The sequence below is a fragment of the Danio aesculapii genome, chromosome 25 (assembly GCF_903798145.1).
Source record: "Danio aesculapii chromosome 25, fDanAes4.1, whole genome shotgun sequence".
NCBI lineage: Eukaryota > Metazoa > Chordata > Actinopteri > Cypriniformes > Danionidae > Danio > Danio aesculapii.
In genome coordinates, this window is record NC_079459.1 from 24,336,443 (window position 1) to 24,351,413 (window position 14,971).

Here is a 14,971-nt window from a genome sequence, read left to right on the forward strand (position 1 = left end):
AAACGTTGCTGATTTAGTGAAATATTTTTGAATATGATTCAAGTAAATTCTGTCTAAAATTAATATACAGTTGTAAACTTTTTAAAGTAGATCAAAACCTTTCATCAAAGTTGTCCTAAAACTACCGAACAACCTTCCTTCATAAGATCTTCCTAAATCCTAAATTTTCCTAAATCATGTTTAACAGAGCAGGGGAATTTTCACATCATGTCTGATAATATTTTTTCTTCTGAAGAAAGTCTTATTTGTTTTATTTTGGCTAGAATAAAATCAGTTTTAAATAAAAAAAAAAACATTTTAAGGTCAAAATTATTAGCCCCTTTAAGCTATATTTCTTTCGATAGCACAGAACAAACCATCATTATACCTTAACCTGCCTAGTTACCCTAATTAGCCTAGTTAAGCCTTTAAATGTCACTTTAAGCTGTGTAGAAGTGTCCTCAAAAATATCTAGTAAAATATAATTTACTTTCTTTATGGCAAAGATAAAATAAACAGTTATTAGAAATGAGTTATTAAAACTATTATGTTAAGAAATGTGTCCGTTAAACAGAAATTAGGGGAAAAAATAAACAGGAGGGCTAATAATTCAGGAAATTTTATAATTCTGATTGCAACTGTATACAACTTAAATTCATTTATTCATTTTCCTTCGATTTAGTCTTTTTATTCCACATCAGAATGAACCGCTAACTTATCCAGCATATGTGTTATACAGCGGAACATGGGGAGAACATGTCAACTCCACACAGAAATGCCAACTGATTCAGCCGGGGCTCGAATCAGCGACCTTCTTGCTGTAAGGCAATCATACTACCCACTGTGCCACTGTGATGCCCCCAATTAATATTTTAGACCTAATTGTTATTCTTTCAGAGTATAATTAGTGTCTTTATTCATTAACTAGATGCCTTTTAAGAGTTGGGGGGGGGGGGGGTCTTGTAGTATCTAAAACTATGAAAGCCCTGATTTAGGAAATGGTTTTATCACATATAATATATACTTCAAATATGCTAATACAAATATGCTGTTTTCAAGTAAACCTCCTGAAAAGCAACGTGTATAGACATATTTAAGGTACTTAACTGCTTGCTCTACCAAATGATTGACCATATTTTAACTGTTTTAAATAGTGACTGTTAAAGTTATTTTATTTCATAACAGTCAAGAATGACTTTTAAATAATGGTTTACGCTACACAGCATTGTTAGTTTACAATAAAATCAAACAAACATAATCCTGTTGCATTACTACACTCAATTTTGGTTTCAGGAAATCATGTTAAATGACAATCTGAAATATTTTATGGCATACTTCAGAAAATAAAGATGATTTAGTATTCAAAAATGTTTTATTTTGATTATATTTTTAAATAAATTAGTCTTGCACTTCATATTTTCTTTTTTTTTTTGTAGTATATGTATTCATTCCAGTACATTTTACATAAACCAACATATTAACCATTTGGTAGAAGTTGATTTTTTAGAGAAATGTATTTAATGTGTTGAAATAAAAATGCATGGATTGTGTTAACTAGCGACATTAGGAGTTAAGAAATGAATTCCAAAAATTGTTTTCCTGGTGGCGCAGTTAAAAGGTTAATAAACAAACATGTAATCTAAAAAAATAGGATATTATTAGGCATATAATATTATTATAAACAAAATAGCAAAAGTGAAAGATTGGGATAAATTTGGCTTTACATTCAAACATTAGTCAGTGACACTTTGTGACATGCTCCCTATATTCTTTACCATGGTGCTTTGAATATGGTACTCTGAAATCACATGTAAGTATGACTTTAAAACAACATTAGCACTAATTAATTGACTGTAAACAATGTTGTATTTTGATAGTCGTTGGCTGCTAATATGATTGCACTTATTAGAATTTGCAAATAATACTTTTATGAAATAATATTATTAAGGAGAAAGTCCCAGTGTGTGAATATAAAACCAACTTTATCTAATCACTGCAAGTACTATTTGATTATTCCACTTGAGGGCACACGTGGGCTACTTCATTACAGTTTAAAGAAATGTGTAATATATGAAATATGTATTAATTCCTGTACTTTTAACATAAACCGATTTGTTAACTATTTTGAAAATGTTGATCTTTTAGAAATTATGGGATGTGTTAAAAATGCATTGAGTGTGTTAACTAGCGACATTAGGAGTTAAGAAATGAAATGCAAACGTTTTTTTTTGGTGGCGCAGTTAAAGGGTTAATAAACAAACATGTAATATAAAAATAGGATATTAATAGGCTTATTATTATTATTATTATTATTATTATTATTATTATTATTATTATTATAAACAAAATAGCAAAATTTTAAGGTTGGAGTAAAGTTGGTTTTACATTCACACATTTGTTCAGGGACAACTTGTGACCAATGATTGTAAAAATGCTTGTGATATTCCCCCTATATTGTTTACCATGGTACTTCGAGTATTCGACCTGACTTCAAAACGGTATGACTTCAAAACATTAGCAGTGTGTATTTGACTGTGAACATTGTATTTTGATAGCCGTTGGCTGCTGCAAAGAATACTTTTATGAAATTATATTATTAAGGGGAAAGTCCGAATGTGTGAATATAAAACCAATTTTATCTTATCACTGAAGTACTATTTGATTATTCCACTTGAGGGCACACGCGGCCACTTCATTATAGATTAAATGAATTATCTTATAATCTGTTATCCGAAATATGGTAAAAATATATATATATTTTACTTTCTTTTGACATCTACATACTGACATTTCTTATTTCTAAAATATTTTTATTATGAGTAGAAATATTTCGGTATCCATCGGATCCTCCTACCCGTAACTACAAATACCACAATTCATAGTAGTATCCAGTCAGCCAATGAAATTGGAGAATGGGCGGGATTATATGACATCGCCACAAGCGTCCATTCGGTGTCCAATAGGAATAGAGATCTTTTGGAGGAGGACAATCGCCGTTCATGCTCGCAGCGTTGTAACATTTCCCCCGGCCGATGCTCGCATGCTTGTTTTCGTCTCCTGCACGTTTACCTTCCCCAAAAAGCCATTCATTTAGTCCAAGCCCGAGTCCGCCGTAAGGGTCCGTCACCGCTCCTGCACTCGACCGCTTTTTTATTAGAGTCGACTCATCTTTTTATGCCTGATCTATTGGGATTCAGAGTGGGTGTTGTCACAGGACAATGATCGAGAGACCCGACTCAGCTGTGTCCAGCGTTGCAGTGAGTACAAGATTCATTCATTTGTCTAAATCTGAGGAGATAATGCATTTAAAACACACCAGGGTTATTGATTCGTGTATTTGCATGGTGGTGGGCGAGATGATTCCTAGCGTGACTGGTCGCTAATCATTCATCTGTTGTGGCAAGCCGCTTTCACATGTATTGCTTAAAAGTATCTAGCAATTATTTTTTTTTATACTCTTAATTGCGCTCAAAGCGATTCATTTGATACACTGTGGTAAAGTTAGTTTTATTTTACCTCATCCAGACTTTATGCTTAATAATATCATTTCAGAAGAGTGTCAGAACAGTATTTGCTAATTCTAAATAGGGAGATCATATTAGCAGGAAGTAGCTATCAAAGTACAACATTGTTCACATTCAATTAAATAGTGCTAATGTTGATTTGAAGTCATACTTGCATTTGATTTTAGACTAAATATTTAAAGTAGCGTGGTGCGTTAAACAATATAGGGAGCATGTCAAAAGTTATCACTGAATGAATGCGATAAATATAAATATAAAACCAACTTTACCTCAATATTTGATACTTTCCAGTGTTATCTAGTACTCATATTAAGGTAAGGTTGGTTTTATCATTCAGTGACAACTTGTGACATAGTCTATATATTGTTCACTACACTACTTTGAATATACGTAACTATATTATTAAGGAGAAAGTCTGAACGTGTGAATAAAAAAACAACTTTACATATTTCTGTCTCATATTTCTGTGTTTTTACCTCAGAATTCTGAGTTTGCTCATTTTATTAGATTTATTTTCTCTAAACCTTGATTTTTTTCTCACAGTTATTTTATGGAGAGTACAGACACATAATTACAATTCTATAGTTTGAAAAGGCATTTTTTGTGGAAGAAATTATGAATTGTGAGATGTAAAATTGTGAGATTTAGCCTACACAGCTCATGTTACAATATAGCATGGCATGTTTAACTAACTTGGATACAGGGGTTAATCTCTGGTAAATAGAGCAAAAAAAGGTTATTATTAAAAATAAAATCATGGTTAATTTTTATAACGCTGGTTTCACATCAAACGCAGAGCACATCATCACTTGCTTTAGTTTACTCACAGGATGTTTTTCCCCTCACTGAAATTTTCACAACTACTGTAACTATATTATTAAGGAGAAAGTCTGATTCTGTGAATATAAGACCAACTTTACCTCAATAGTATTCATTCTCTTAGCTTACCATTACTTTACTATTAGCTCTTTATATTTCTTTCATTATTATACTAAATAGACTGTCTTTTCATACCTTTGTGTTTGAGTTTGCGTTTCACATTTCCGTCTTTTTACCTCAGAATTCTGATTTTGCACTTCTAATTTTTCTAGTTTTATTATATTTTTTCACATTGTCACTTGCCCTAGTTTACTCATGGGATGTTTTTCCCCTCACGGAAAATTTCACAACTTTTTTGATCTCGAAAGACAGGGTTGTCGCAAATTCCACACATTCACAGCAAACACACCATGTAATTCTCACCGCACATCAAAAATTCACCTCTAGTCAGACATTTCCATTGACTTTGTATGTAACTTAGGGCTAGTTTATACTTCCACACTGAGTGATCCTCATGACCAACAGTGCCTGCCTTGGTGTAGTTGTGTGTCTATACTTTTGCACGCTGTTTGTGTTGCTCGGTCTCCAATAACATATTTTCAAAACGCTAGCTGGCAAATTCACTCATTCTGAGGCGGGAACTGGCGGACATGCAACAACTTTAATCATAAGGTAAACACAAAACAAAAGTCTCCATCTGGAGTTCCTTTACGTGACTTGACGCTTGTAAACACTCACTCCATCGGGCTCGCGGCTCTCAGCATCGCCCGTACTTGTCATCGCTACCAAGACGACCAATTACAGAGCTTGCGCTATGCGTCGTTGTAACGTGCATTTTTTGAAAGGTGCACCTCAGCATCGGCGAGGGCTATATGCGATGCGAGGTGTGCTTAACGCAGAAGTATAAATCAACCTTTACTCGCACAATAACAACGTAAACAATACCAATTTAAAAGATATCGTTAGTTATTAAGTAAATGAGAAAACAGCTTGCCATAATTAAGCTTTCCTGATGAAAAGAAGCTTCAGAGCCCAATGATGATCAAAAGCTCTCTGGATTTTGTTAATTACTAACTTTTGAAAAAAGCTAATTTAATCATGTGCCTTAGCTTGGGTAGTAAAACCTTGTACATTCAACCAAATCAAATGAGAACTAGGAAATTTTAGATAAAAAAAAATGACCACAAATTTAAACTGAAGCAACATTTTTGTTACAAACATGATGATATAAATGTTTCTGAGATTAAGATTTCCACAGAATTAAGCTGTGGCTTTTTTTGAAATCCCACAGTTTAAAGGCAAACCTACATGTCTTCAGGTCTGATTACAGTTGAGGGCCTCACACATGTATTAATATGTTGAGGTTAAGTGTGCAATGGTAATCATCATATTCTTCGGGACAGATGATTGTGATTGCAGATGCATGCAAATGTGTTTTGAGTGGGAAATAGTTGGCCTGCTAATAGCTGTTTGGAGAAGCGAATGAGAATGACAGGCTCTCTAAGCTTGATGCTCAGCTCTCTGGCGGAGAGAGCAGTGAGTGGAGATGCATTTCAATGGGGCTCGAGAGAGAACAGCGGCCAAAAACTGTCACCAAGCATATATCACAATACTGACTGTGTGAACTTGAAGGAAGCGTACTTCATATATCCGCTTAAGATCAACATGGGACCATTTGGTTGGAAGCAATAGGAAAAATGGCTCAGGAAATCATCGTTTGTTATGAAAAACAACCTAGCAGGATTTATTTTGAGATGCTAGTTATTGATTTGTTATCGAATGCTTTGTTTAGAAGTCATTTATATTTAGGGTTAATGATTGAATTGCATAAATGTTGGAGTTGTTCTGAATTGAACATCCACACTGCTTTGTCGCCTACATCATTCGCATGCTTCAGTCTAACAAGAAGTGTTTGACGATCAATTATTCGATTCTGTTGTTTGGTCAGATGTTTATTGTTTGCGGTGATGAACCATGACATCAATTTGGAGTTACGTAAGAGCGCTTCCAGAGCGAAAGCATGGAAAATGCCCTGAGCGGTTCACAGAGCATGGCTATTTATAGACTGCTGTATGAATTATATAGATTTGGAGAAGACGCAATTGCATTTTGGAGCATCAGTGTTGGTAAACTCTCTCAGAGGCTTTGTGCCTGATTCATTAGAAAAGCCTCAAGGGGTAGTTCACAAATCAAAAATTCTGTAATTAATAATTCATGGATGAATTTTAGTGACGTACTGAGATTCAAAGACATCATTTAGTCCAATATGATAACTATTTTCTGAAAATTATGCCAACGGACAGTACATTTTTATTAATTTAAATTGTTTTGAATATTATTTAAATAGCTGGCCTTATTGGCCATCCACAAATGTGAATTTTAGCAATGAATGCATTTTAACAATTTATTAAAATAGATATGTGGTGAAAGATTACATTTATATGGTGGGCGACAATGCTCAACGTGCTGCAATTTAAGAAAACACATGCAATTACAAAAAAAACCAGCAAATTAAGAAATCTGACAACGCATGTGCAGAAAAAATGCATACACATTAAAAAAAACACATTGCATTTTCCCACAATCCAAACAAATTAATGAAAAGGGCTGCATTTTCTCACAACGCAAACATTTTACTAAAACGTGCTGCATTTTCTCACGACACAAAAAGAATGGAACACAACGGAAATGTTTCAAGGGGGCCCAAAAACGTGACAGACGCCACTGTGTCGTGACTATTGCTCAGTGAAGTTGATCTTTAAAAGGTGAGGTTTTTTTTTACATCCAGATTCCCTTGTCTTTAGTATTTATTAGCCTAAATAACCATATCCTAAATAGTCAGGTCAATCACATTTTTGAGTTTCCTTGAAACATTTCAAGTTGTGTTGTAAGAAAATGCAGTGCATTTTCATGAAATGTTTGCATTGTGTGACAATGCAGCGCATTTTTAAAAAATGTGTTGTGAGGATTAGTCAAACTGATGAAGATCTTTTCTCAATTTGCTGGCGTTTTGTAATTACATGTGTTTTAAATTGCAGTAGGTTAAGCTCTCTCGGCCACCGCACATTTAACCATGTTACTAAATTGGTTATTTTGGTGAGAAATGGGTAAAAATGTTAAATGTTTTTGCAATTATATTTTTAAGTATATTAAATTCTTTCATAACTTTATTGATAATGTCGCAGACATTATTTTAATGTGTAATTCTTTTAAGAATTTGTCCCATTTTCATTTTTGGTATTTAATTTTAATGATTGAATAAAAATTTCTGGTCTAATCAGTACAATTTTAGTTTATATAAATTTTTAAGAAAGCTTTATAATATGATTAAACGCAACAAATGTGTCCAAACCACTCGAAAAATGTGGAAGAAAAAATTAAAAAGTTAAATCTTTTTAATGCTGTCTCCACTTTTTTTTTCAACTGCCTTGGACTTATTTTCGCTGTTTATTCTGATGAATCCTTTACCCAAAGAGCACCGACACATTAATTAAGCTACCACTGAGCACTTTTTGTTTGATTTTGGAGGTTTACAATATGTTTTGACTCATTTACTTCACGTCAAAAAGTTTGATTTAACTTTGTCATGAAAATGCTGTGAGTTTTTGTGTTTCCATAATATAATGATTAGCTTGCATTGCAAATTACTTAGATGTACAGAAATGTTTTATAATCCAAAACTTGCTAAAGTCCCTGACATTCAGGGTTAAACACAGTAAATTCCATTTTTATGACAAGATTTCACAATGTCATCACATTATCCCAATATGCTACCAGTATGGTACCGTTGTAATGGTTTATAAATCAAAAACATGATCATGGCAATTCATTCACATCAAAAAAATGGTCTAGCCCTCCCCATTCAAAATATCCATCTCTCTAAATGATCAGAATGGCCCCTACTATTTAGTTTTCCATTGGCCCACCATGCATGAGAAGCTCCGCGGAACTAAAGTAAAGCGATCAATTGTGTTTGCCTCGCGTAGCGTGTGCTTCGACTTCCAAGAACATGAGATTACAAGAGACGGAAAACCATGCAGAGAAAGGGATGGAGAAGGACAGCATACAGCTGGACAAAGCACTGACCGTCATCTGGAGCGAAATTCACTGTCTGCATGATGATATAGAGCTCATGATGGAATTGATACAAAACGTAACTGTCTGTTTGTCGCAAAATCCCATGCAATCCTTCCTTTTCCCTATTGGCTTTTGGGTTTCCAAAATTTTTCCCTCAATTCTGTTAATTTTTTATACATTTTTCTAAGTTTGAGTTATTGAAAATTATTTTAATCGTTTAATTTAATTTTAGTTGGTTATTTAGTAGCAGTTTTCAGTGTGTTGTATGTGCTTTACACTGATCCTCAAATTAGTCTAATTCCTAGTTCTCCTTTGTTGTGGATACCCTGCATGTTAGCTTGACGTTATCCACTGTAACTAATGTTAATATTAGCACAGTCTTGCGTCTGAAGTCCTCTTGAGCCCTGTTTTGAGAGGGATAACGGTAATGGAGGAGCTGTTTGTGCTCTTTAATCAGAGGAATGTGGAGTAAGGCTGTTTTTTCTTCCAGCAGAGGAATCTGGAGGGTTATGTTGGATTCGCCAACCTCCCCAACCAGGTGTACAGGAAATCTGTGAAGAGGGGCTTCGAGTTCACGCTCATGGTTGTCGGTAAGTTGCTAAATTCTTTTGCTCACCTGTGAGAACAGAATTCTGGGAAATAGACTCTTGATCCAGGTTGATAAGACGTTATTGTTGTGGGGGATTTGTGGTTGATGTGCACTTAAACTTGTGATTTTGCTGCTTGTTCAAACTACTTATCTAAAATAGGCAGAAGCAACACAATTCTTGGGATTTTTTTGGGGGGGGCAGCTTAATTGTTTTAAGTTTAATATACTTAAATCTAAACTTGATGTACTCATGTTGCCCCAACACAAATCAATTGAGTGGAACCCTGCATTTTTTACAGTGTATTACATTGTAAAACATGCTGAGTTCTACAGTTTTTTCATGTTGTTCCAACACAAACTGATCAAGTTCACTTAATCATTTTTTTTTACAAATTTAAGTGGATTAGACATGAAAAAATTATTGTACCCCCCAAAAAACTTAACAATTGTGTTGTTTCAACTTCATTTAAATGAGTATTTTGAACAAGCAGCAAGGATTTGAGTGTAGAGGGAAAAAGATGTTTACATGTTTATCAATTGCATTGTGGCCCTAATATAGTGCCTTTGTGATGCTTATGTACATTTTATAGATATTTATTTTATATCACTGACATTTTTTTCTGAATTACGTGAGTCAGAAGTCAGAATTGTGAAACAAGGAACTTGTAAAGTTGATTAAAAGTTGTATATATAGTAGAAATGATGATTTTCAGTGAGCTGAAATTATTTTTATAGAAACTATGGATAGAAATTTCTCAAATTATTATTTGCAGAGTCTTCAAGTCACATTTTATTAAACAAGGAATTTAGTATTAGTTTTGTTTTACACTGTAAAGTATTTCTGCCTTGATTGTTTTGTTGAATCAAATAAACTTTTCTAGTCATCTCAACTTACACCAATCAAACTGACTAAAAACAAAACATGTTTGTTAACCTGATTAACTTGTTAAAATAAGTTGAAGCAAGATAAAAATATTAGTTGTCTTGACTGTTTGTCATTACGTTTTTTACAGTGTAGCTTTAATTAACTAAAAAGTTTATCGTTTGCCCCCAAAAAACTGTAGAGATGACCACGGGAGGTAGAGAAAGCGTTTTTATATATTTTATATAGATCGGCTGAAGCGCGCACTTGTATTATCAATAATAATAGAGTTGGTGAAACAGATATAAAAAGTCACGACAAGGAGAGAGGTAATTTGATAAAAAATAGCAACAATATTATTGTGTTAGAGCTTAAATAAACGTTATATTGCAAAAACAACATCATGCTCGCATATTATTACAGCTGTTCTGTGTCAGCTAAATCAGTTCACTCAAAGTTCCTTTAAGTCATTTCACTTGGCGGCCATCTTTAAAACGCCTTTCGGGCAGTATGCTTGGACATTCTGTCTGAATGGGGAAACATCAAATTCTCTAAAACTGTTTGCCAAACTTACGATTACATTACATATTTGGAATCTGCATTAAAATAAACAACAGCTGTCTCATAAGTTTCATTTCTAAATGTTCAGATTGCCCGAGCTAATGTGCATGCGCACTTAAAAGGAACAAAATCATGACACCAACCTTATTTATGGACGTTCTGCACATTATCATCCTCTGAATAATGATTCGTCAGATCACGCTGCATTACATTTTGAAGTAATTCACAATTTAGTCTTGATGGCGAATCTTTGAATGACAGCGACTCTTTGTTTACAAGTTTGTGGGCGTTTGAGTAGTTGTTGTCATGTGATGTGCGTTTGACAGGACTGACTGTACCTCACGTTCATTTCATACATATTACAAAACCAAAAAGCTTTTGTTTTCAAGTGTACTTGGTTCATTTAAAAGTACATATTTCAAGCTTTATGTGGATATATTTCTGATGTCTGTGAAGAAAGTATTTGCTGAGATTCCAGTGTGTTTGTTGACCACAAAAAGCTGACTTAAAAGCACATGTCTGGTCCTAGCTTCTGCATCAGTCTATAACGATCGATGATTGGCTCCTGTACTAGTAGGCGGGGCTTCATTCACCATATTGACCATTACAGTTTTCCCCATTCAAAACTAAACGAGTGACATGTCTTGTGTATTCTATAGTCTTTAGTTGCCTGTTGAAATTCAAAACTTTAACCCAACTGGAAAAGTTATTAAATAAATCACCAAATAAAGGTTAAAAATAACCCACCGAAGCACCAAACATTTTTAACTCAACCATTGGGTTAAATAAATAACCCGTTAAATAAAACATTTTTAGAGTGTAATTATGCCATCATGAAATACTCCGTTAGCATTAATCTAATCTAATCAAATTAAACTGTATGTGCTAAATTATATATGCGTATGGTGTTTCTGTAGATTGTCAAAATAAGCTCAGGTTTAGACAGAATTAATAATTATTATAAAATACACTCTGAACGGTGCTAATAGCCTAGTGGTTAAATGCGCTGACATACAGCACCGTGGTGCTCATGGCGACCTAAGTTTGATTCCCGGCTCAAGGTCCTTTGTCGACCCTTCCCCTCTCTCTGCTCCCAATTAGGGTTGGGTTGATAGATGATGCCATCATCCATCGCCGATGCCTAATAGACATCATGATGCTGAGCTGGCATCGTGATCCTCTGCACCTCCACTCTTCGCAGCAGCAACCCGCTCGCCAAAAATACACACAACCCCGTTTACACTAATACGTTTTAGTTTAAAATGGCATTTTTTAACTAAAAAGATCCACTTCCACACTGGCGTTTCACCTAGCATTTCTGAAAAGATCTCTCTGTTCACACTATACAGCTGAAAACGCACATCACATGACCACACACAAACTCTGTCATGCAGTGTCTGAGCTCCAGCAGTCAGCCCAGTAAGCAGTGCACGTCAAATAGTCTGTCAACGATGTACCGCTGGATCACATCTCACTGTAGTTGTTAAACGTGATATTTAATTCATCTTGTCTCTATCTAACGACTCTTCTGTCTTTTGAATCTATCAGGTAACGTGTCACAGCGTCAGTACACTGCTTCAGTCTTTTACTTTCACACTTGTACTTGGTAATATTAGTGAAAACCTTAGGTACTGTTGGTTGGTTGCTGTTGGTTGTGCACCTTTTTTACAAAGTTTGTTGACTCCATTATAACGACACAGATCACTCTGCCTATTCATCCCAGAGTCCCACGGAAAAACTGATTGACAGGTGGTCATTTGTGTGTAACTATTTATTTCTAATTTGGTTATGGGTAAAACAAAGACCATGCAGGTCGGGTAGTTGAAACGGTAGGCTACTAATAATTAATTCATTATGAATTAATTAAATATTCACCGCCACCTATGACAACGATGCCATCGTCCATCGCAATGTTTCACATTAGACATCGTACGATGCCAAATTGGTCAACAACCCAATACTTTCTTGTCTGTAAACTCCACTGTCCTTTCCAATTAAAGGTGTATATATATATATATTCACACACTGAAAAATGTGACAAAGGGTTAATTGTGTTAACTGTTAAATTTTGCATTAAAGGTCTTGAACACAAGATATGCAAGCAAGAATCTAAAAAAACATCTAACAAGGCAATATGCTAGCTTTTACTTCTATTTTTTCATGCAAATGTGAAATTTTGCTGATGTTGTAATGAGAAGCAGAACAAAAACAGGCCAAAAATGAAAATAAAGATGTATATAGAACATGCAAAATTATTAGTCAGCTATATAAATGAATAAAGTCTTATTTTACATAGACGAGAAACACAAATGATAACCATATTGTAGAAAACACGTAAAACCAGCATGCTGTTTGGCTTCAAGTAAAAAATCGTGGCTTGGATGGATATTGACATATTTGAAATGACTGAATGAGTTTGTTCCCACATTAAAGAGTGTTTTTGAATGATCAATACTGTTGTCACCATCACACACTCTCTCTCTCTCTCTCTCTGCGGTTTAGATGCTGTGACTAAAGGCGAATTGGATATATAGATTTTGGTGACATAACCGTCTCGCTATAGTAACCTGTTATTTCTTTGTCTATTAGCACTTGCGGTTGGTTTGCTTTCTGCTGTGGAATAATTTCTTTATTTCTGTGCTCCTCTACTCGTCTTCCAAGCTGTATTTTTGTCTCTTACTGGTTCTCGACTTCAGTTTTAAAGGCCAGTTGTCTAGTTTGGGGTTTCCTGTTTGGTAGACCAGCCTTTTGAGATCTATGTGCTGATCTGATGGCAGAACTGTGCAATGCTAGTGTTTTTAGAAAGCTAGTTGTGGTTGCTTTTGAGGATACAGTTCACCCAAAAAGAAAATTGAGTCATTTAATCACCCTTGGTAGTGTTCTACTTCTGTGTGCCCTTCTTTCTTTTTTAGGATCACAAAAGGAGAGCCTCTAAAACAATGTTCTGCTTAAGCTCGTAGATGTAATGGGAGTGATGATGATTGCCTATTATTTCATTTATACATAAAATGCATTCTGTAACCAACAATATTTTCATACAGAATAGTGAATAGTTTATATTTTACATACACTCACTGGCCACTTTATTAGGTATACCTTACTAGTGCCTTCAGAACTGCTTTAATCCTTTGTGCTATAGATTCAACAAGGTACTGGAATATTCCTCAGAGATTTAGGTCCATGTTGACATGATAGCATCACGCAGTTGCTGCTGATTTTTTTAGGCTGCACATCCATGATGTGAATCTCCCGTTCCACCACATCCCAAAGGTGCTCTGTTGGATTGAGATCTGGTGACTGTGGAGGCCATTTGAGTACAGTGAACTCATTGTCATGTTCAAGAAACCAGTCTGAGATGATTCACACTTTGACATGGCTTGTTTTTTCTGCTGGAAGTAGCCATCAGAAGATTGTTACACTGTGGTCATAAATGGATGGACATGGTTAGCAACAATACTCAGGTTGGCTGTGACATTGACACAATGCTCAATTTGTACTAATGAGCCCAAAGTGTGCAAATAAAATATCCATTACATCATCACCACCAGCCTGAACCGTTGATACAAGGCAGGATGGATCCATGCTTGCTTGTTGTTGATGCCAAGTTTTGACCCTACCATCGGAATGTTGCAGCAGAAATTGAGACTTATCAGACCAGACCACGTTTTTCCAATCTTCTATTGTTTAATTTTGGTGAGCCTGTGCGAATTGTTGCCTCCGTTTTCTGCCCTAAGTTGACAGGAGTGGCACCTGGTGTGGTCTTCTGCTGCTGTATCCTCAAGACTGGATGTGTTGTGCGTTCAGAGATGCTCATCTGCATACTTCGATTGTAACGAGTTATTTGAGTTTAACGTTATTTGAGTTACTGTTGCCTTTTTTTTAATAGCTGGAACCAGTCTGGCCATTCTCCTCTGACCTCTGGCATTTACAAGGTATTTGTGCCCACAGAACTGCCGCTCAGTGAATATTTTCTATTTTTCTGACAATTTCCTGTAAACCCTAGTGATGGTTGTGCGTGAAAATCCCAGTAGAAGTGTCACTTTAAATGGCGTGTACAGAAGCTGATCTGGGATCAGTTTATTGTACGGAGCCTGTCTGTCAGCAGTTATACATGCATTCACTGGTTCAGAGGTTGCTTATGAAAGGCGATGATCGACGCACAACTTTAATGTAAAGAAAATGGGATAGAATGGTAAAATACAGGAGAATTTCGGCAAAACGGGAGGGTTTACATGAATGAAGTGAACAGGAAGTGTTTTGGGAAGCGAGGGAACGCAAAACATCTTTGCGAGAAACCTTAAAAATATGTTTTCCTATCACTTTTTTTCTCCCACCTATTTTTTTTTCTTCCACTATTTTTTTCCCCACCACCACGTCCCTTCCAGGTCTCCGTACCGTTTCTAATCCAAATATCAAATAATTCTTACATCAAGTCAAAATATTGTTTCAGCTTTTGAAGAAAAAGTCAAAATTAAGAGTCAAAATTGTAAAATTATCTGCCAGGGTAAGAAAATTTAGTTTTTACTTTGAAATGTAGATATTTTAACCAGAAACAAGACA

At 35.1% G+C, this 14,971-nt stretch overlaps 1 protein-coding gene across 3 annotated transcripts in view; it reads left to right on the top strand.

Moving 5' to 3' along the window:
- Positions 1-2,952: 2,952 nt before the first annotated feature.
- The window catches only part of septin15 (septin 15), a 59,875-nt gene continuing 47,856 nt past the window's right edge, over positions 2,953-14,971 (top strand). The window contains exons 1-2 of one of the 3 annotated variants that reach the window (XM_056451522.1): positions 2,953-3,236; positions 8,890-8,989. In XM_056451522.1, the coding sequence (XP_056307497.1) occupies positions 3,198-3,236; positions 8,890-8,989 (139 nt within the window). In that variant the 5' untranslated portion in view covers positions 2,953-3,197. Of the gene's footprint in view, positions 3,237-8,316; positions 8,476-8,889; positions 8,990-14,971 lie in introns of those variants that run through there. The other 2 variants (XM_056451523.1, XM_056451524.1) reach the window with 2 other exon arrangements.